The sequence below is a fragment of the Nomascus leucogenys genome, chromosome 4 (genome assembly GCF_006542625.1).
Source record: "Nomascus leucogenys isolate Asia chromosome 4, Asia_NLE_v1, whole genome shotgun sequence".
Classification (NCBI taxonomy): Eukaryota; Metazoa; Chordata; class Mammalia; order Primates; family Hylobatidae; genus Nomascus; species Nomascus leucogenys.
The window spans coordinates 68,859,351-68,881,762 of record NC_044384.1 but is presented as its reverse complement, the minus strand read 5'-3'; the positions used below and the strand labels follow the sequence as shown (position 1 = coordinate 68,881,762).

Genomic DNA, 22,412 nt, shown 5'->3' with positions numbered 1-22,412 from the left:
TGCTGGATTTTGGACTTGCATGGGCCCTGTACCCCCTTTGTTTTGGCAAATTTCTCTCATTTGGAATGGCTATATTTACTCAATGCCTGTACCCCCATTGTATCTACGAAGTAACTAACTTGCTTTTGATTTTACAAGCTCACAGGTGGAAGGGACTTACCTTGTCTCAGATGAGATGTTGGACTGTGGACTTTTGAGTTAATGCTGAAATGAGTTAAGACTTCAGGGGACTGTTGGGAAGGCATGATTTATTTTGAAATGTGAGGACATGAGATTTGGGAAGGGCCAGGGCAGAGTGATATGGTTTGGCTGTGTCCCCACCCAAATCTCATTTGAATTCTAACTCCCATAATTCTCGCATGTCATGGGAGGAAGCCGGTGGGATGTGATTGAATAATGGGGGAGGGTCTTTCCCGTACTGTTCTCATGATGGTGAGTGGGTCTCATGAGATCTGATGGTTTTAAAATGAGAGTTTCCCTGCACAAGCTCTCTTTTTGCCTGTTGCCATCCATGTAAGATGTGACTTGCTCCTCCTTGCCTTCCACCATTATTGTGAGACCTCCCCAGCCATGTGGAACTGTAAGTCCAATAAATATCTTTCTTTTGTAAATTGTCCAGTCTTGGGTATGTCTTTATCAGCAGCATGAAAATGAACTAATACACCAGCTCTCCACCACCTCCTGGAAGGGGACCCATCTCCAGCTCTCCACTACCTCCTGGAAAGGGACCCAGCCCCAGCTCTTCACCACCACCTGGAAGGGGACTAAGCCCCAGCTCTCCACCACCACCTGGAAGGGGACTAAGCCCCAGCTCTCCACCACCTTCTGGAAGAGGACCCATCTGCAGCTCTCTACCACCTCCTGGAAGGGACCCATCTCCAGCTCTTCACCACCTCCTAGAAGGGGACCCATCTCCAGTTCTTCACCACCTCCTGGAAGGGACCCATCTCCAGCTCTCCACCACTTCCTGGAAAGGGGCCCATCTCCAGCTCTTCATCAACTTTTGGAAGGGGACTCATCTCCAGTTCTCCACCACCTCCTGGAAGGCACCCATCTCCAGTTCCAGTTCTCCACCACCTCCTGGAAGGCACCCATCTCCAGCTCTCCACCACCTCCTAGAAGGGACCCATCTCTAGCTCTCCACCACTTCCTGGAAGGGACCCATCTCCAGCTCTCCACCACCTCCTGGAAGGGACCCATCTTCAGCTCTCCACCGCCTCCTAGAAGCAGGGCTGAGCACTGGGCCCCACCCAGGCTGTTACCATGGAGCCATAGCTATGGAGCTAGGAGGCTCACACTCCCATCCAGTATCTCCCAGGTGCTCTAAATGGGGGCATGGAAGTGAACCTAGGGAGCCAAGTGCATAAGATAGGGGGACAGAGAGACCACTGTGGACCCTGTGACCAGAGGTGAGAGTGGGCATGGGGCTGATCACCAGAGACCAGGCTGGATGAGTCAGACCTTCACAGAAGGCAAGAGGTGCCAATGAGGGGCAGCAATTAGATACATCCCCTCCCTGTGGGTGCAATAAGCCCTCCAGAAGCTTCAACACATCCTTCTTTCCCATTCACTCATCTTGGAAGACAGGGCAGAGGGTTAAATCCTGACAATAGAAACCACTGTGAACAGCTGGAAGACTACATTCAGCTTTCTGCATCAGACAGAATGGGGCTCATGCCACATCATGAGGCCATCAAGCAGCACATGGAGAGGCCCACCTGGTGAGGAACAGAGGCTTCCTGCCAACAGCCAGTGAGTGAGCCACCTCAGTAGTAGAATCCCAGCCCCAGTCAAGCCTTCGGATGATGGTAGCCCTAGATGACATCTGAAGACCCCTAGCCAGAACCACTTAGCTAAGCCATTTTCAACTTCCTGCCCTCAGAAACTGTAAGATAATAATTGTTTACTGCTTTATGCCAATTTAAGTTTGGGGCAAAACAAATGTGTTTTGCAGTAATAGATAATATTTCTGTTTTACACACACACATACAGTTAAAATAAATTTCCAGAAATAGAAAAATAGAATTAGTGTTGGGAGGCCAAGGCGGGTGGATCACAAGGTCAAGAGATTGAACCATCCTGGCTAACATGGTGAAACCCCATCTCTACTAAAAATACAAAAGATTAGCTGGGTGTGGTGGCGGGCACCTGTAGTCCCAGCTACTCGGGAGGCTGAGGCTGGAGAATGGCGTGAACCTGGGAGGCAGAGCTTGCAGTGAGTGGAGATCGTGCCACTGCACTCCAGCCTGGAAGACAGAGCAAGACTCTGTCTCAAAAAAAAAAAAAAAAAAGAAAAATAGAATTTGTGGCTCATAGGATATGATAATTTCAAATGTTTTTGGCATACATTGCCAAGCTGCTTTCTAGAAAGATTACACCAATTTATACTCTGACCAGCATATATGGGACTGCCTATTTTCAGGATACCAGGCAACACTTGGTGTTATCTTTTCAATTTTTTAATAGAACACTGGAATGGAAGGGAGAAGATGGCTTCACATATGTACAAAAAGCCAGTTGCTGCAGTTATGTCTAGAAACTTGAGAGGAGACACTCTTGGAGATGAATGCTCATGAAATTGGGATGAAGTCTCTCTCCTTTTCCAACCTGCAAGTCTTGCTCTCTGGACAATACCTCTCAGAACAGGAACTATTTGAAGGAACAAGAACTATTTAGAGCAACCACAGGGAATGCTGGAGTCCAGCTGAACACAGCCTGAGCTCCTTGTCCTTGATCTCCAGGGAGCCCTCAATCCACCAGAGTTGTTTTGTAAAAATGTGCAAGTTGCCATGAAGGCCTCCCAGCCTCAGGGCATAACTCCTCAGACACTGGTTCTATTAAATACACCCCGAGGTGGGACAAAACAGTAGTGCGGGAGGGGGTGGTGGAAGCCCTGTGCAGAGTGCTATTGACATAGAAGTCTGGGCTGCACAAAATCTGCCATCTGAATCCAATCACGGGATTATTTCCAAAAACATCTCCCAAAGTTGCTATACACAGGTAACCGCTTCTTAGTAAATGCAAAACAAAGGCATGTTTTCTCATAAAATTGGAACACTGGGTCTCTTGTTGGTGATGGTGGGTGTTTGTAGTTTGATTACATATTGGAAGCATTTCCTAGCAGGGGCCTCAGACAGCGTCTCCAATGCTGAGAACATGAAGGTGCTGCTTCTCTGCTCTTCACCTCCCACTTTCCCAGTCATCTAGATGTCAAATGAAGCTCTGTAGAGAAAACATAAGCCCCACAAGGGCATGAATGTGGAAGTGTGTGTGTGTGTGTGTGTGTGTGTTTGTTGGTGTCAGGTAGTAGGGGCTGAGACAACGGAGGAGAGGGGATGGGAATGAGTATACCTCATCAAAGTAACTGACTTGGCAAATACACTTATGAAACCTTTCTTGCATATTAAAGAAGTCACTCTCATCCTTTATTGTTTTTCTTGTCTCCATTCCTCTTCCTCTTTGAAAAACAAAACACACAGAAAAATATAAAGGCTAATAAAACACACACCTTGAAATGACCAAATGTTATCCTTTTGTCGTATTGGCTTCAGATTTTTCTATCATGAAGTAAATACAAATGACAGATAGTTACATCTCCTTTGTTCTCCCTGATCCTGTTCACTTCTCTCCCTCCCCTCAGGTAAGGACCATCATGAAGTTCGTGTTTTGCTTTCCAATTCTTTTAGCACACAAACACATTCATAAACAATGTCTGAATTATTGTTCTGTGTGAGTTGACATGCACTGGTACTTATTCAGCTTGCTGTATTCACTCAGCCAGGGCCACAGGTTGGTTGCCCAGGCGATGCACTGCACAGTTCCTGAGGGTTGCATTCATACAGGCCACTATGATGGCTCCCTTGGGGATGTACAGGATGGCAGCCTGCACTCCAAACTCTGTTTTTGAGATCCATGTTGATGCATGATAGTGAGTTCATTTTCATTACCTGACAGCTTTCATCATGTGGCTGGGCCGCATTTCATTTTTCCATTTCCTTAGTGGAAGGCAACATTTTGCTACTGCAAACAGTGTTTCAGGGAACATCCTTATGCATGTCTGCATACGTGCAGGTGCACACATTTCCCTGGGGAATCATCATTCTCTGTTTGAGTTAACTGTGATTTTTAAAAAATGATTCTACTGAACAGTGTAATAAGAAAAAGACAAATGATACAACTGAAAATATTTATTAGTATGAATCAGTGTGTGTTAAACCAAAAATAACAGATACAGTTGGGCATTGTTGATGGAAATGCTTTACTACAGAATAGAATACGTGGCGGAAAGGTCCTAGCTGACTGCAGCGGTGTCTTGTATGTGCAGGAACTGGGTCCAGCCCAGATGGAAGCTCTTTACAAAAACACGAGAAAAGGGAGCAGTTTGCACAACAGGGCAGCACCATTGGATTACGGGGTCTGGTTTCAACAATGATGTTAAAACAGTAAGCTAGATACCCAATCGGTCTGAATACAGTTCAGAGCCCTTTAGTTTATAAGCTAGTTCACCATTCAACTTGCCATGAGCATTGCAGAACAGTGAGAACTGGAGCCCACACAAAAAGCTCAGTTTCAGCCACCACATGCCAAGGTCCTTGATTGTCGAGGAAATATTTCAGTCATCCAAACCTTTCTCAGAAAATGAACTCAGTTTCCATTGGGGCACAGCCCTTATTGTTAGCTAAAAGTTAGTTTCGGGCCTTCAACCTTTTAGTCTGCAAGGTAACGTCATATTCAACAGCCTAATGTGCCATTTTTAACCATAAAATGGCAAGTCAATTATGTGGCGACGTAAAATGCTTGCACAACTCCACTGCCATTCTCAGAGATTTCCATTGGGAAGCCATCCCTCTGAGAAGCCATGTCTACCTTATATTAACATATGGCTAGGGGCCAAACTCAGCCAGTGAAATGGATTAGATGTCGGAGTAACACATATACAATCATATTTACACAGATACACACTCATGCCACACATGAAAGAAAAAAAAAGGGAGAAGGAACAAATTTTGGAAAATGATGCCAAGGATGCTACATCACATGAAACTACATGACTTTTTTTAGCAACAGTAATTTCCAGGCCTTTACATAATATTACACAATTATGGTTCAATTATTAGACAGCCAGGAAGTAAACCCGAGCCAAAACAAAGGAAGGTTGTAAAGCCTCATTGTAGACAAGGCCTGAGCATCCACAGAGAAGATACAATGTTTATGTGAATCCTGGTGTGCCCAAGTGTGATCTTCACCGACTACTCTGAGTGCTGATGAGAATATATATATATTGTCCTCTGACTGGCTTGAATAGTGAAGGCAATACAGAAAGGTAACAGAGTGGTTTCACACCCTCATGTGCTTTTGAAATAAAACCATGGGCTCATTAGTGGGTAGCTCACTATGTGTGGCTAAGACTAGACATTTTATGCAAAACACAACCACTGCAAACCCAGCCCAAAGATGCAAAACTCTCATCTAGGATACTTACCCCTCAGCTAAAAAACCTGAACAGCTGTCTAGAGATAAACCCAGGTTCTCAGGGAAAACTGGATGAGGAAAGGTTACAAAATAAGCCTGCACGTCAGCTGGAAAGAGGTCACTTCAATTTTCTACTCAATTTTTTTTTTTTTTTTTTTTTTTTTACCTTTGGCAAGGGGTATGATCATTTCTTGGCCTGTAAGCACAATATGCCAACCATTAATGTGGACAATGTGGAAAAAACCCTAAAAATCCCTGCAATGGCCCTGTCAAGACATCCAAATGCCACTTGCTAACAGTTTTTGAGATACCTATTTGGGAGAGCCAAATGGAATTCTTAAAGCAAAATAAACGTTTTCCAGCCTTCACATCCTAACACTGTCAATGAACTCTCTTAAGTTGAGTGAAGTGGAAGCGTGCTGAGTTACTGAAGTGCCAAGTCTTTAATCCAATCAGCTCACGACCTCTTTCCTGACTTTCGCAATATAGATTGTCAATAAAGGTTAGCTGTCCCTTGAATGCTCATGGCAAAGAAGGTACCAGCTGGCCCTGGTTAGCACACAGCATGATTAACCATTTCTGAGCACCAATCCTAATGTCCTTTAAGAATCACCCCCTAATATAAGCCCTGGTGGGAAATCCACTGCTTCTTGATCCCAACTTTTTGTGAAAGTTAGAATGGTAATAGAATTTGAATTTTCAGTAGGAATCAGTTCTCTTCCTTTCCACGCTTTTTCTTCCTTGACTTCCTTTGGATTCAAACATCTTTAATTAATTGAGCAGACAGGGAAGCTGAAAAGGAAGGTTTTCATCGGAGCCCATTCTCAGTTCCTTGGCATTCCAGGGTCGGACCTCTGGTTAGCCCTAAAACCCTTCTCCTCAAGCTAGAAACATAAAAATACTTTTTCTGATTTTGTAGTTTTTTTGGGTCTAGAGTTTTAAAGTGCTGATACTTGCTCTGGCTGGCTTTCCTGTAACCTATTATTAATTGCTATTATTAGAAGTTTGCCCAGTGATTTAGATTCAAACATTAAATTTAATTCTAGTTAATTCTCTTCCCCTAGATATGACACCAAGAGATATTCTCTTAGTAAAATAATACTATGTGCATTAAACTTCTCTAAGACAGGAGGAATGTATTCCTGCGGAGGAGATGCACGTCAGGTGGTCTCTTGAATAATGTGTATATCCTGCATCTCTCACCACTTACATAGTGATTACTTAAATCACTCTTTCAAACTAGGGCACCCAATCCCAAAATTATATGCAATAATTTAGGTTGATTTGGTTTGTTTGGGTATATATGACCATAACTTAGAAAAATGTTCACCAATTAAAAGTGGTGTAGACAACAGTTTCTAATACACTCTTCCTGGCTTCTGTAATAGCTCAAGTCTCAGTCTGGGTGATGGTCCACTGACACTTCTCTGATTTCCTTCCAAAAAGCAATAAATAAAGGCTTACTTCCAAAGCTAGCTAAAAACTAACCTCCTCAACTAAATTTGCCTTTCAGTGAAGGTTGGTTAGGTAACAAGGGCAATGACACTGAAGTAGTTACCGGAATTTGGATAGGTAGCACAGGAAATCCGAGTGGAACGCCACTTTAGAATCCCCACATAATAAGGCATGAAGACTTTTGTATACATCCAAGAATTTTTAAAGTTTTTTTTTTTTAGCAGAAATGCAACTACATCCCCTCCATGTGCATTTCACACACTAAAGGCCATTTTGTGGTGGTGTGGTGGGTTTTCCCAGGGTTTTCTAAAATCCTTTTCAGGAACATTTCCTGCCCCGCCCCCTGCAGGTCTTCCAGGATGCAAAGCCAGTGTGCTCACTCTTCTCAAAGTGAGGTGCCAGGCCACTGAGCGTAGGGTCCTTCAGCAGCGCACACGATGTGGGCTCTGGCTTCTTCAAGTACCACGGACCACGGCCCTTGGGTCAACAGCACCGGCGGCTGGCTTGCATAGGTGGCTGCCCAACTTTGATTCCTCCACTGTTTCCATTTTCATGGGGGTCCAAGGGTGGGATCTGGCGGCCTGGAACAAAAAGGAGGCCAAGGGTGAGTTCCCTTTCCTACAGCCAACACTGCACACACAGATTTTCACCCTGCTTCAACACTCCTGCTTAATATTTGGGCTGTGCAGAAAATAAAGGTGTTCCCGGAGGGGCTCCTTTCTCCTTCCTTCCTTTCCTCCCTCCCTTCCTTCTTCCTCTCCTTTCCTCCCTAGTTCTGCTGCATGAAGCCCAATTCATGGGCTTAGGAAGTTCACGTATGGAACAGTCCAGCAGTTTCCTGATGGTGTGGATTTCCTGGGCTAGGAAGATCCACTCCTGGGGGCAGTTCCCATCCAGCCTCCGCTCATCAGCGCATTCTTCCCTCCCTGCCTTTCCAGAGACCCATCCTGATTTAATGAGCAGCTTTCATGGGACCGTGACTTCAACAGTAACAGTGAGTACTCATCCATCTTTTCTGCTTCTCAAAATAGAAATAGATTTGAATTGTAATCTTCCTAGCAGTGTCATTTATTAACACTTAGTTCATCATCCCTCATCCTGCCAATGCATTTAGATCATTAACTGGAAAGCCCTACAGAGACACTTTTCATAGGAAACAATATTTTAATGTCATCCACAAGTAATCTTATTTTTACTTAACTTAATTTAAAAAATTATCAGAGAGTCTCTATGAATAAACACAAAATAAAAATTAAACAGGCAATGGAAGGGGCCAGGGAGATGATAGCTAAAGGGTATGGGTTTCTTTATGAGGTGATTTTTCTAAAATTGACTGTGCTGATGGCTGCACAGATCTGTGAATATACCAAACACCACTGAATTGTACACTTGAAATGGGTGAAATGTATGGTATGTGAATTTTATCTCCATAAAGTTGTTTTCTGAAAAAAGGCAATGGAATCTGGAAATAACCTTAGTAGCTCCCAGTTTTCAAAGATTTTCACAAACACCATCCTCACCTCGCCCTGTGAATTTGATGTAATGGTCGTTATTATCACCATTTCACTGTGACTTGAGAACTTGAGCACTTTGCTGAAGGTCCCATCAATAACAGGCAGTAGTACAGCTGGTGCTTTGATTATAATCTACACCTTGATTTCCTGATGGGTCCCAAGGCCTGTGCTCTTCCCACTGAACCACATTAGCTCTCTTTGCTACTTTTCTATCCCCCTTGAAAAAGGCATGAAACACTAGCTCTAAAATGAGGATTTTGTTTTATTCTTGAGACAGGGTCTCACTCTGTCACCCAGGCTGAAGTGCAGTAGCTTGATCATGGCTTACTGCAACCTCGAACTCCAGGGCTAAAGGGATCCTCCCACCTCAACCTTCTGAGTAGCTGGGACTATAGGTGTGCGCCACCATGCCCTGATAAATTTTTTTTTTTTGGTAGAGATAGGGTCTTGCTATGTTGTCCAGGCTGGTCTCAAACTCCTGGCCTCAAGTGATCCTCTCACTTTGGTCTCCTAAAGTGCTGAGATTACAGGTATGAGCCACCAGGCCTAAGCTAAAATGAATATCTCTATCTATTTATCTATCTGTCTGTCTATCTATCTATCTATCTATTTATCTATCTATCTATCTATATTTTTTTTATTGGCTAGTTAGTGTATTCATTTGCTAAGGAACCAGTAATTAGAAGTGGAAGGGAAATTGGTTCTAAAGACAAAGTCTTTTTTTTTTTTTGGTTGTGGTATTGATTTATTGTTCCCCAGCACATCTTAAAAATCACACACGGGCATTTGCTTAGAGAACAGTACAGTCTAAGAAAACCAGTAAGAGGAGAATCTGAACACACACTGAAAGCACGGAATACTGACTATGTGTTGGGCCCTGACAAAGTCTTTTAATGCAAGTGGCTGTTACCTAATGACCATATAGAGCGCCAAAACACCCCAGCAGAGGTGCATTTCCACAAGGGACAAAAAGAGTTGATTTCAAAGGTAATAATGCATTGTGTAGATCAGATGGTATAGATAGTCACCAAAGCTTAAGCATGAAGATTAAGGTCACCAGCATTTAACTCCAAACTCAAAAGTAATAGTAGAGATCTTCATTTGACAATGAAGCAAATGAAAAGTTTGCAACAATTTCCGCAGCTGTGGCTTTTGCCATTTTGTGTAGCCAACAGAGATCTACAGAGCTTTTGCAGGCCATCCCCAAAACACTTCAGTCCTAATCCAGGAGCAAAGGAGACCGTAAGTATGAATTTTCCTTTTCTGGACATGCTATTCTTTTAAATTTATCACAATTAAAAGAGAGTAAACAAAATGCCTCTTCTACTTGGTCAACCTTAAGTGATAAATAGAGAAGGAAGTCTCCAATGACTACCAGTACTCTTTAAAGATCTAGCCAAGTCAGATCTTGCCAATAAAGAGTTACTTACTCCTGAAGAGAAAGGGGTGACAGTGTCGAGTTACATCATTATTGAAGTTAGTAATATTTCAGGAGCCTCCTGAGTGTGTTACACAGTGCAATCAGGACTTTCGCTTTTGCACCTGAACTATTTTTGGACAGTACTATAATTCTCATGGGTACAGTTGTTGCCCTAGTTAGCCAAGAGCTCTTTACTTATCAGTGAAAGGAGTTGACATTTTAGCATTTTTTACTGTATCAAAATCAACATCCTATGTTAACATCAACTTTGTGGTGTCCTTACGCTAATTCTAATGTTAGCAAAACAGCATTAGCTTTTTAGCCCTCCATGACTTTACTTCCCTCATGTCTTGTTTTCATAAGTTTTTTGCTTTGGAAAGTACACAAGTTAAAGAAAAAGTTTATATGTAAGACAGTTATTAAAGTGACAAAAGTATAGTGAAAATCTAGAAACAAAGAGCGTACAGATAGCAAAGTAGGATGCCAGGAAGGTCTGTCCACACCTTTCCTCGCTTTCCGCCACCTCCTTCCTCTTTGCTGCTTCTCATTTCTCTCCCCAGTCAACAGTGAGCACTGATGCATAGAATGCAAACTGAGGAAGGCCTGGCTCTGTCTCAAGGAGACTCCCCTCTCGCATGTTTTGAACTCTTAGCAGCACTCCTGAATCAGCTGTTGAACATGGCTTCTTAGGAGTGCCAGGTTCTTTTATCTTCAGAATATTCAAAATTTCACTTATTAGACTAAAATATTTCTCAGACTTCATTTTTCTCCTTTGGTAGAAAGAGTTTTGAGATGTGAGAGAGTCAGCATTCCAGTTCAATGAACTTGGACCAGTTATTTAAAACCTCCGAGCCTTCCTTTCTTCACCTGTAGAACAAATGTGGGAAAGGAACACACACAGCCTTCACTAAAAGGGGAGGAACCAATGATGATGGAGGGAGTCCCCAGCAGTCGAGGGCTTCATGGGTTTTGCATGGCGGGGAGAAATGCTGTGTGATTCATGGTCACGGACAATTCTCAGGGTTCAGTTAGTGGACCGGGACCCACCCTGCTCATCTACAAAACTCTCAGCCTGGGATGAGTCACACACATGCCAACCTCAAACACAGGGAGAAGCAAATGCTTCCACGCAGAGACAGAGAAAAGCCAGATCATAACAATGAGGCCAGCACCTTTAAAAGGAGAAGGGAGCCTGCACCAGGAAACCAGAACGCGAAACCAGAAAGCAAACCTCGAACGCAAACCCCGATCTTAGAGCCTAAGGTATTCAGAACTTACCGGAAGGTTCAAGGCACTTACACAAAGACATGGTTTTGGAAAATGGCCATGGCATTCTGTACCAAGGTGATCACCTTGGAACGCTGTTGAATCAGTATTATTTACACAGGCATAGAGCAGGACAAAAATATATACACAAACATCTGAAAAGGCTCTGAGCCTCATCTGTAGGTTTCCACTCTTATAAAATGTGCTCTAAGTAGTCATCCTCCAGAACAAGTTGTCCTTGAGCATAAATTTGAGGCCAGAGTGTTTATTTTAATAGGGTTTGGATTTTGTAAGATGCTGTCTAGGAGAAGTTTAAAAGACTTTTTTTTTTGAAGTTCAGTTTTCCTGAAAGTTGACAGTCTAGAGGAAAAGCAGGTTTTAGAAATGATTCCACAGGAACACAGTATGTGAAAACAAATTCCTAGCCTGTAAGTTTTATCCTGGCTCTGAACTGGGCTGTCATACATTTACACACAACAAAAATAAAACAGCAAGCTTAGCTGGGGCTGTTCCCTTTCCCCGTGGACCAGCCATTTCCTGCGTGAGCGCTGACTCTCCTGCTAACAATTCTGCTGTATGTGATTCTTCTCTCCTTTCATTCCAGTTCCAGTATTTACTTGGCTTGGTTATCTTTTGTTTGGTGTTAGCAATGCTGGCAGTTGCTGTGTAACATCCATTTCTTGATCTGATTTTCTGAATCATCCAGATGAGTAACTTGACCAAGTTTGCTAGGACTTGGCAGTATTCACTCTTGATAATGACCTCTAGCCTCTAGCCATGTAGAGAGGGGGTCTCTGGAACACAGCAATGACTCACGATCATGGAACATCACCCTAATAACGCAGAACTGGGGGACACACACATGCTACTTGAAGTTATTCCCTGTCACTGTCCTCTTGCTGCCATAAAGAAGACAATATTAGGATTACTAGAAGGCTCTGAATATTAGGATAAAGAGGAACGCGCCACATGCTATAAAGGACCGGAATGGATTCTCAGATGGGAAGCTCATTGGGTCAGGAGGCCTGGAAAGCCCAGGTCGTTAGGTGAGCCTTAAGTGTGCCATGGGGAAGCAGGAAGCACAGATGGAAAGGGAAACTGTGGAAGATGCTTAGCAGGAGGTGACAACTGCCTGGAGGCGGGAGAGTAGACACAGAGACCAAAAAACCTGAAGTTAAAAGTCTAGGGAGGTAAAGAAGTGGTGATGCACCTGCACGAGGGGAATCAGGGGAGGTCACAATTGCTCCAAAATGCCGAGGTGTCCAACACAGCGGGACTTAAGCTACTTTAAAATCATTAGGCTTCCCCCCTTGTTCTCAGCAAACTAACACAGGAACAGAAAACCAAACACCACGTGTTCTCACTCATAAGTAGGAGTTGAACAATGAAAACACATGGACACAGGGAGGGGAACATCACACACCAGGACCTGTCGAGGGGTTGGGGGCGAGGGGAGCGAGAGCGTTAGGAAAAATACCTAATGCATGCAGGTCTTAAAACCTAGATGACAGGTTGACACGTGCAGCAAACCACTATGGCATATGTATACCTGTGTAACAAACCTGCATGTTCTGCACATGTATCCTAGAATTTAAAGTTAAAAAAAAAAAGAAAATAAGATAAAAAAAGAAAACCTTAAAAAAAATCATTAGGCTTCCCTACCACTCAAAGGTGCCTTTCCCTTTCTTTTTTTAATTGATAAACTTTATTTATTTATTTTTTGAGCAGTTTTTGGTTTACGGAAAAAAATTCAGTGAAAAATAGAGAGATGGCATATACCTTCCTCTCCTCATCTTCAATTTCTCCCATTTTTAACATCTTGCTTTAGTGGAACATTTGTAACAACTGATGAACCAACATTTGCTAAAGACATCACTATTAAGGATAGTCTATAGTTCACAGGAGGGTTCACTTTTGGCACTGTATATTTTATGGGTTTTGATAAACGTATAATAACATGTATCCTCCTTTATAGTATCAGACAGAACAGTTTCACTGCCCTAAAAATCCTGTGACACACCAATTCATCCCTCCCCCAACAACCCACAGCAACCACTGATCTTTTCGCTGACTCCACAATTTTGTCTCCTCCAGAGTGTCATGTAGTTGGAGTCACACAGTGTGTAGTCTTTTCAGATTGACTCCTTTCCTTCAGCAATATGCATTTAAGGTTCTTCCACATTTTTTATGGTTTGATAGCTCATTTTCTACTTATCCCTTATAATATTCCATTATATGAATGTATCCCTTTAATTTTTTTATTTTAACATTTAGAAATTATAAGACAGAAAAAGCACAAATCAAAAGGGAAAAAATCTGACAAACTACATTTCATCAATAATTAAAAACCTCTTTTCTCCAAACAACACTGTCAAGAAAATGAAGACAAGCCACAGGCTGGGAGAAAATAATTGAAAAACAAATATCTAATAAAAAATATGTATCCAAAATATATAAGTAATCTTTAGAACTCAACAATAAGAAGACAAACGACTCATTACAAAATGGGTAGAATTTGAAAAGGCTCTTCATCAAGTTATACAAATTGAAAACAAGCTCATGAAAAGACACTCAACATTACTAGTCATTAGGAAAATGCAAACAAAAATCACAATGAGATACCACTATACTTCCTTTCGAATGGTTAATATTTTACAAACTGACAGTACCAAGTGTTGACAAGGACTTGGAGCAACTGGAACTCCCACACATTGATGGTGGTAACATATTGTAGTAAAACCACTTGGAAGACAGTTTGGCATTCTAATCTTAGAAAGTTAAAAACACACCTACCAGACAAGCCAGCCATTCCATTCCTTAGTATTTACACACACAAAGACTTGTACATGAATACTCATAGCACCCTTACTGGTTATCACTCAAAACTGAAAACAATCCAAATGTTAGGTGAATAGATTAACAAATTGTGGTTTATGCATGCAATGGAATACTATTCAGGAAAAAAAAAGGAACTCAGCAAAATCCATATTGTCTTAAACTCTGCAGGAAAACTGTTCTAATTTCTTTGATAAACAAATTGCATAAGGGGAAAAAAAGAAAGATGGAATGGAAAGCTATTGCTTAAGAGAGGCCTAAAAGACACACCAACTAATCTCAGCATGTGGAGATTATTTCCATTCTGATGTAAACAAACGGTAACATGCAAACAAAGAAACCATTTATGACAAATATGAACTTTTTGGAAATTTGACCACAGACCGTTTATTTGATGATAGTAATTTATATGATAACAGCATTCTGGTTATCAATATGATAACATAGTTGTCATTGTTTAAAAAAATTATGGACAAAATATTTACAGATTAAATTAGATGTCTGAGATTCTCTTCAAAATAATACAGGTGGTGAGCACAGGATGGGATACAGATGACACAAGCTTGGTTTTGAGTATACAATGGTTCACTATATTATTCAGTGTACTTGTGTATATGTTTGAAATTTTACATAATAAAGTGTTTTTTAAGTTCCCTGGAATCTGACCATCATGAAACAACCACTGTTAACATTTTGATATGTATCCTTCCAAGAAGAATATATTCTTGGAATAATATTTATCATTATATATATTGAAATATATTATGAAATATGTGGAATATGATATTGAAATATATTATGAAATATATGAAATATTATATTGAAATAGATTATGAAATATTATGAAATATGAAATATATTATGAAATAAGGATATTATATGAACTGCTCTGTAACTTCCATTTCACACTCAATGATTGATCTTTTTATGTCAGTAAACAAAGATTTATGTCACCCTTTTGAATCACTTGTTTATATGGGTGTACTATGATTTCTTAAAAACTGTTTCCTAACTTTTGGACAGTTCAGTAATTTTCTGTTTTCTGCTATCATGAATAATGTTACAATAAACCATGCTGTGCAATGAGACATGATATAGACAAGCTAAGAGCATGTGCCCCGGAGCCTGTCTGCCTCTCACTTATTAGCTGTGTGCCCTGGGGAAAGTTACAAGCCTCTCCAGGCCTCAATTTCCTCATCTGTAAAACAGGGATGATAACAGTGCCTACTTCATAGGATCAAGGGTGCATTAATGAGCTAAGTATATATTTCAGCAATTGCAACAAAAGCACAGAATCAGAGCTCCATACATATTAAACCTTGTTATTATGTTTGCACACCCGAACAATTTCTTCTTTAGAATTGCTGGAATAAAAGACATGCCTTTTGAGACCCAACTTGCCCATATGCTGAAATGACATTATTTCACATTCACTAAATTAACTTTTTTGGGGGTAAGAAAGTGGACAAACTTTGTCTTTGTCCTTTCCTTGTTCCTTAACTGCTAAACTTACCTTCACTTGACGGCTTGCTGTACTATTATAAAATCTGCAAACCTTTTGCTTTGCTTTAAAATTTCTTTAACCTGCTATTAACCAAAGGTGCCTAGGGCACAACACTCTGTGAACAAATGTTTCCAGAACAAGACATGATCACTACCCACAAGTCTTAACTTCTTGTCTTTCATATTAACACCCTATTCCAATTTTCCAAGCCAATATGCTTGTACCTCTAAATATATTTACCTTATTTATTTACTTATTTTAGAGATAGGATCTCGTTCTGTTGCCCAGGCTGCAGGGTGGTGGCACAGTCATAGCTCACTGCAGCCTCAAACTCCTGGGCCCAAGTGATCCTCCTGCCTCAGTCTCCAGAGTAGCTGGGACTACAGGTGCACACCACCATGCCCATATTTTCACCTTAATAAAACAAATGTTTCTCACCTTGCTCTCAAACTAACAACAAATATAAAACCTAGTCTAATGTCTCTAGTGTCTCCAAGTGTAATTTTCAGGAGAAAGTCCTGCTTGCTCTGCCACAGTCAACATTTAAATTAACTGGAGCAAAATGCATAGCTATTTTGCTGGGTTCCACCCCAATCCAGACATTTTTCTGCTGAGCCTGCAGCTCCACCTCTCTTTGCCCTCAGGAAAAGTTAAAATACTTTTAAGGAGATATTTGAGTTGAGTAATTAAAATCCACAAACCAGCTGGCCATAGTAGCACACACCTGTAATCCCAGCACTTTGAGAAGCCAAGGCGGGAGGACCACTTGAGCCCAGGAGTTCAAGACCAGCCTGGACAATACAGTGAGACCTCATCTCTAAAAATAAAAAAAAATAATAATCTACAAACCACAACTTGGGTTCACCACAATCCAGAATCCTGTATGCTAGGCTCATAACCAAATCCAGCCCAGAGCACTTGTTCCTATGCTAATCCTCCTCATTCCGGGAAACAGAACCCGGGGATGACTCTTGGTAACGCTGTCTTCCTCATTCCCCATCTCCTTCCAGTGTTATTGGTTCTTCTTCCAGAAGATTTCTGAAATCCAGCTCCACTTCCTCCACCCTCGTCCAAGCCACTTCTCTCCTGGATTATTACAATCGCATGCCAACTGATTGAGACATGCGGAGACTTTCCTCCTACGTGTGATCTTCTTTTGTAAATGTAAATTGGACACTCTGCACTCCTGCTTTAAAAGCTTGAGGGGCTTCCAGTTGTTTCAGAGTATCACCCTTACCCCCATGGCAAGGCCCTGCTGAGTCTCTAACCACAACTTCCCACGGCACTCCTTGCTCTTCCTTAAAAGCACCACGCCATTTCCTGCCTTGCGACTTGGCTCCTGCGGTTTGCTCTGCCTGATAGCTCTTTGCCCACTGGCCTTTTCTCGTTTTTCAGGTCCAGCTTAAAATCATTTCCTCGGGGAGGCCTTCCCCACCCAATCTAAAGCCACTCCCTCGCCCCATAGTAACCTCTCACAGTCCGCTCCTTCGCCGCGCAGCACTGATTACCAAGAGTCACCAGACACCAATCTGACTGTGCCCACAGCTGTCTCTCCCTCTCCACTGTCACTGTAATTTGTCATCGTGCTGTCCCCAGGGTCTAGCATGGCACCTACCCATAAAAGAGTACAGTATATATTTGTGAATAAACGAATCAAGAGTAAGTAGGCTTGTCTAATTTGCTGTTCTTCAACCTGAAATTCCCAGAGAAAAGTGATTACATTTCACTTTATATCATGAGATGAGGACAAAGATCCAAATTCAAAGCCCCGAATTTAGCACCATTCCATTTATTGGTCTCAGCTTTATGGGTAATACAAAAGACAAGCTCCCAAAGAACTTGCAATCTCCCTAGAAGAACAGACACATACCTAAACGCTTGGAGAATCATTTAAAGATAGAATACGTTTAAGTGTCAAAATGGCAGAACAAACCAAAAGTAATCTCAAGTTTTTACTTTTCTTCCATGGGTGTAAGAACCCAAGGAAAAAAAATAAACAAACCCTGAGTAGAAATGCACGGAAGAGAATTAGCCACATGCAGGCAGATAAAGTAGGTCTAAAAATGTGATTTAGAAAAGGGTGCCTGGAGGAATACCAATCAGATGACAATATATTATATGAGGAGGACAAACTGCACAGACCACCCCAAACAGAGCAGCACCTAAATCCTTTACAGGGTAGCTTCAGTCTTTAAAAAGATAACGTATTTTTGCAAGCAGTCTCCAGTTAGACACCATATTTGCCAATGTTCAGAAAACACAGTTGTCTCATTTCTGGTTTATGAACACTATGGGACTGTAAAAGAGAAACATTCATCTCTTCAACCGAGTCAATGTGAATTAATTTCGTTTAAGCACACCTTTTTAAAGGGCTTTTATTTTCACAGCTCCTTAACTTTTTATTGCATCTTTTCTCCAGGCTTAGTCAACTGTGGAGCATGGCTTTGGGGAGCCTAGGTGTCAGCAATATGTAGTTCTATTTTAAGCTCAGGGAGGAGCACATGTAATATAAGTAGGAATACGGAAAAGAAAAATACATGAAAAGTCTGCTGCAATATATTTAGGTGTACTTGGAATTGTGTTTTAAATTAACCTGCAATTAGGCTACGGAACCCCATTCTGAAGAAATTCACCTGAAGGAGAAAAGAGGCAAAAGATAGGCACCAGTGCTTACATATGCAGATAGACAGGCAGACAGATGGACAGATGGACAGACAGACGGATGGATAGATAGGCAGATGAATAGACAGACAGATGTAGAGATGGATAGATGGACAGATGGATAGACAGACAGATGGACAGCTAGAGAGATGGATATACACACAGATGGACAGAAGGACAGACAGAGACAGACAGGCAGATGGACAGATAGACAGACAAATGGACAGACGGATGGAAAGATGGATAGACAGACAGATGGATAGCCAGACAGATGGACAGACTGAGGTTTTGCCATGGCTGTGTATTTACAAGCTTTCTTTGTCAAGGCAGTTACAACCAAAGTATAATAAAACAGAAACAAACAATTGTTTATGTGACATGAAAGATGAGGTGATATGGGTATTTGATGGCTTATGTAGGAATTAATTACTTTGAAACCATAATTACCCATGTTTAAGCAAAGCACTTGTTTTTTCATAAAGTAGACCACCAGGATCTGAGGAATTAATCTGTTCAAAGTCCCTGTCACAGACAGGAAGGGATTTATACTGGATAAATGTCTTTTAAGTTATTACTACAAGCCATGGGTGGTGGCTCACACCTGTAATCCTGGCACTTTGGGAGGCCGATGGGGGAAGATTGCTCGAGCTCAGGAGATTGAGACCAGCCTAGGCAACATGGCGAGACCTTGATTCTACTAAAAATCCAAAAATTTAGCTGGGTGTGGTGGTGCACACCTGTAGTCCCAGCTACCCAGGTGGCTGAGGTGGGAGGATTGCTTGAGCCCAGGAGGTGGAGGCTGCAGTGAGCTATGATTGCACCACTGCACTCCAGCCTGAGCAACAAAGACTGTCTCAGAAAAAAAAAGAAAAAAAGATACTAGTACAGTCCTTCCTACTCAGGCTTCTTCTCTTTCGGGTCCTTATTTGATATTTTTAAATTTTAATAATGACTTTCATAAACTTCAGAAAGCCTCCCAGCTGGTGCAGAGGCCTCAAGCTGAAGTTCAGGTCATACAAGGCACCAGGCTCCCCTGGCTGACCACGGCTATCTGTGCTGGGGGTCTTCCAAGGCCAGGGAGCTAAGGAGGAGGAGGGGGCTCTGCGGAATATGCGGGGCTGTAAGGACGGAAGGTGCTAAGGCAATCGTCCTCAGGAGCTATCTAGCTTCATTTGTTAAAACCACCTGTAAAAACAAAATGTTTCATAGCTGAACATAGCAGAAGAGCCTAATGCCACCAGAAGAGAATGAGTTTAATCTGAGGAAATGTAATGAGTTCGAGCTCAAACTTAGATGTCACCCAGAGTGACACAACTCCAGAGAGCATCTGCACCCACTGACCATGATAGAGAAGGGAGAGGAATGTGGGGACACGGGGTTTCGCACATGAAATTCCAGCCCCAGCCTGCTAGAGTTCAGCCATTCAGGGCAAGGAGCCTGAAACCATTCTGTTGAGAGTAAGAAATCAAAGGACAAAAGAAAGGGAAAGTGGACAGAAGGGAAGGGGGTGAGGACCCCAGTGAAGGAAAGGGTCAGTGGCTGGGGAGGGGAGGCTCCAAGCCATTCTTTTGCATATTTCTTTTGCATATCTCTGCATAGTGTAGGTAAGGCAGGTCAGAATTCCCCATCTCCAGTGAATTCTCCATCAAGCCAGCATAAACAAAAGATTCCCTCCTGTGGGTTCTTGGAGTTTAAAATAATGCACTCAAACCAGTTAAACAGAAATCAAAACTGTTCTGGGAAGCCACGGTCAGAGAGCTCTGCCAAAAACGATCTCAGGCAGGAAAGAGATCAAACCATCAGTTTCCCTTCTGGAGTTGTCTGGAGCTAAGATATTTGAGGACAATTACTGTTTTGGGATTCAACTCTTCCTAAGGTGGATATTCCAGGAACTTCAAGGCCAGCATTTCATCAAACACCTGTACTTCTCCCAACGTCCCTGATAATGCTCTGGTCGAACTTTCCTGAGGGTGTGTCAGAGCAGTTTTCCCAGACGGCTGTCAGCAGGGACTTCTCTGGCAGAATCCAGAACAGAATGACACAACCAGAGAACTTACGAAGGTTAAATCTGTTGAGCTGGAAGCCTCACAGCTGCAGATAGATGTGTTGGCAGGACCATTAGCTGGGAACCAGCTCTGGTTGATAAGGTTATTCCCGGGGAGCTGGCATACAGTGAGCATAACAGGACCCAGCACTGGGACCAGGAAGGAGGCTATCACCCTCCCTAATGAGCTCACCAGACACAAGGGGTACCTGTACATGCCAACCCTGTATCCAATTCCCAATTTCAGGTCACACAGGATGGAGACATTACTTTTTGTAGGAGATTGTCGGGCAAAAAAAGTTACTGGAAGGTTCCCTCAGTTTACCTAGAGTCATCCCATCTAACGGGTGACCTTGAGTTCTATATCTTGTCTATCTTATCTCTACTCCTAACATAAAATGCTACAGAATGCATAATTTTCAATTAAAACAAACTTTATTTTTGCAACAGGATTACTTCATTTTAATTTACAGAACTCAGAGTGAACAGGTTCCAGAACAGAATCATGGAAATCTAGAATCGAGAGGATAATAGAAGTGGGTATTAACAACTGCATAGCTGTAGATTTTGTATCCATGGCATCCGATAAATTCACACAGAGGAAAAGTTCACTTCAGAGTTCTAAAATGTTATCCTTGACTCCCAGAAGCATAAAAATGCGAGTTGGGCTGAAAACCCAATTTCAGGTACTTACTGATTCCTTGAAAGAGCTCTTCGATATTAATAGCATTTTTTGCACTTGTCTCAACCACGATGGCACCTATGGATTCAGCATATTCCTTAGCATCCTTCAGGGGAACCTCCCTGGAAAAGAGGTCAAATATAGACAGGAAATGAATGCTTGTTTGTAAAATACAAATCACCCAAAAGACCAAACAGCTTGTGCGGCAACAGCTCCTTTATCTTCTTGTAGAATAATAATTCAATCACTCAGCAAGGATGGACACCTAGTATGAGTGAGACTTCTTAAAATTTAAAACCCAGTCTCTGGCATCCATGAAGAGAAGATATGCATATATAAAATAGTGTTCCTGCTCCCACAGAAGAATTCCAGAACAGCAGGGAAAACCATGATGAATATGTCAGTACACATTTCAGCTTTCAGAGCTACAGCTGATTTCAACTTTTTTCCCCATTACATGACTCAATATTAAGAAACACCAAACCACTGTTAGTATGTTTGTGCACACATGCTTTTGTGAAACTTTTTACATATTATCTTGCACAAATCAGAGAAAATATGCAATGTGCTGTGACAGTTTGGAAATGAGCGTGGTTATACCAACCATGGCTACAATACAGGATGGCATATCTGGACTTTCATCTGTAAAAGGAGTTCTCACAAAGGTTGTAGGGCATGAACTCTATTTAAATGAACAATTTAAAAAAATCTCCTTGGGAGGCTGAGGCAGGAGAATGGCATGAACCCGGGAAGCGGAGCTTGCAGTGAGCCGAGATCGCGCCACTGCACTCCAGCCTGGGCGACAGAGCAAGACTCCGTCTCAAAAACAAAACAAAACAAAACAAAACGAAACAAAACAAAACTCACCCTGAACGCACCCGATTTCATCTGATCTTGGAAGCTAGGCAGGGTCAGGCCTGGCTAGTACTTGGATGGGGTCTACAGCCATACCACCCTAAAAAAATCTATTGACCTTTTTTCAATGTGAAAATGCTGTGGTGGATCCAAAGACAGAAAAGATGCAGTTCCTATTCTCCAGCAGCTGCTGCATGCCAGTCCCTCTCCCAGGGGCCAGGGAAAACACAGGTTCTGCCTTCTGGCACCTGTGCTTTAGAGCACGGATGGACAGGGCTCATCCAGGGGCACTCTAATCCACAACACTGCGACATAAAGTGCTTCAGGAGCAGAGGGGGAGAAAGTGATGTGTTCTGTTCAATGGACCCAGGAAGATGCGCAGAGGTGGTCACCTTAAGTGTGGCCATGAAGGCTAGCCAAACGCAGATCAGAATCTGGGATGGGACAGCCTGAGCAGAGGCCCAGAGACAGGAGAGTGCACACATTCCCGGAGATTATTAAAAGTTGATTCTGCACCCAGCACTGCTGGGGGTGTTATGGTGGATTTGCAAATGAATGACACGGGCCAGAAGGGAGAGAATGTCAGAGTGGTTGGAGCTGAGAGAGGGAGGCACACCATGTCTGTCTATACCCAGAGGCCAACGAAGAACAGGAAGTGACAGGGTCAGCTCCATAGTCTAGGAAAAAATGGTGCTTAGAATGGA

The 22,412-nt window shown here is 42.3% G+C and overlaps 1 protein-coding gene across 1 annotated transcript in view; it reads right to left on the bottom strand.

The window, feature by feature from the left end:
• Positions 1-4,172: 4,172 nt before the first annotated feature.
• The window catches only part of RAB31 (RAB31, member RAS oncogene family), a 153,991-nt gene continuing 135,751 nt past the window's right edge, over positions 4,173-22,412 (bottom strand). Inside the window, exons 6-7 of the mRNA XM_030810764.1 lie at positions 20,866-20,975; positions 4,173-7,508 (exon numbers count right to left, since the gene is read on the bottom strand). Of these exons, the coding sequence (XP_030666624.1) occupies positions 7,411-7,508; positions 20,866-20,975 (208 nt within the window). The 3' untranslated portion in view covers positions 4,173-7,410. The remainder of the gene's footprint in view (positions 7,509-20,865; positions 20,976-22,412) is intronic.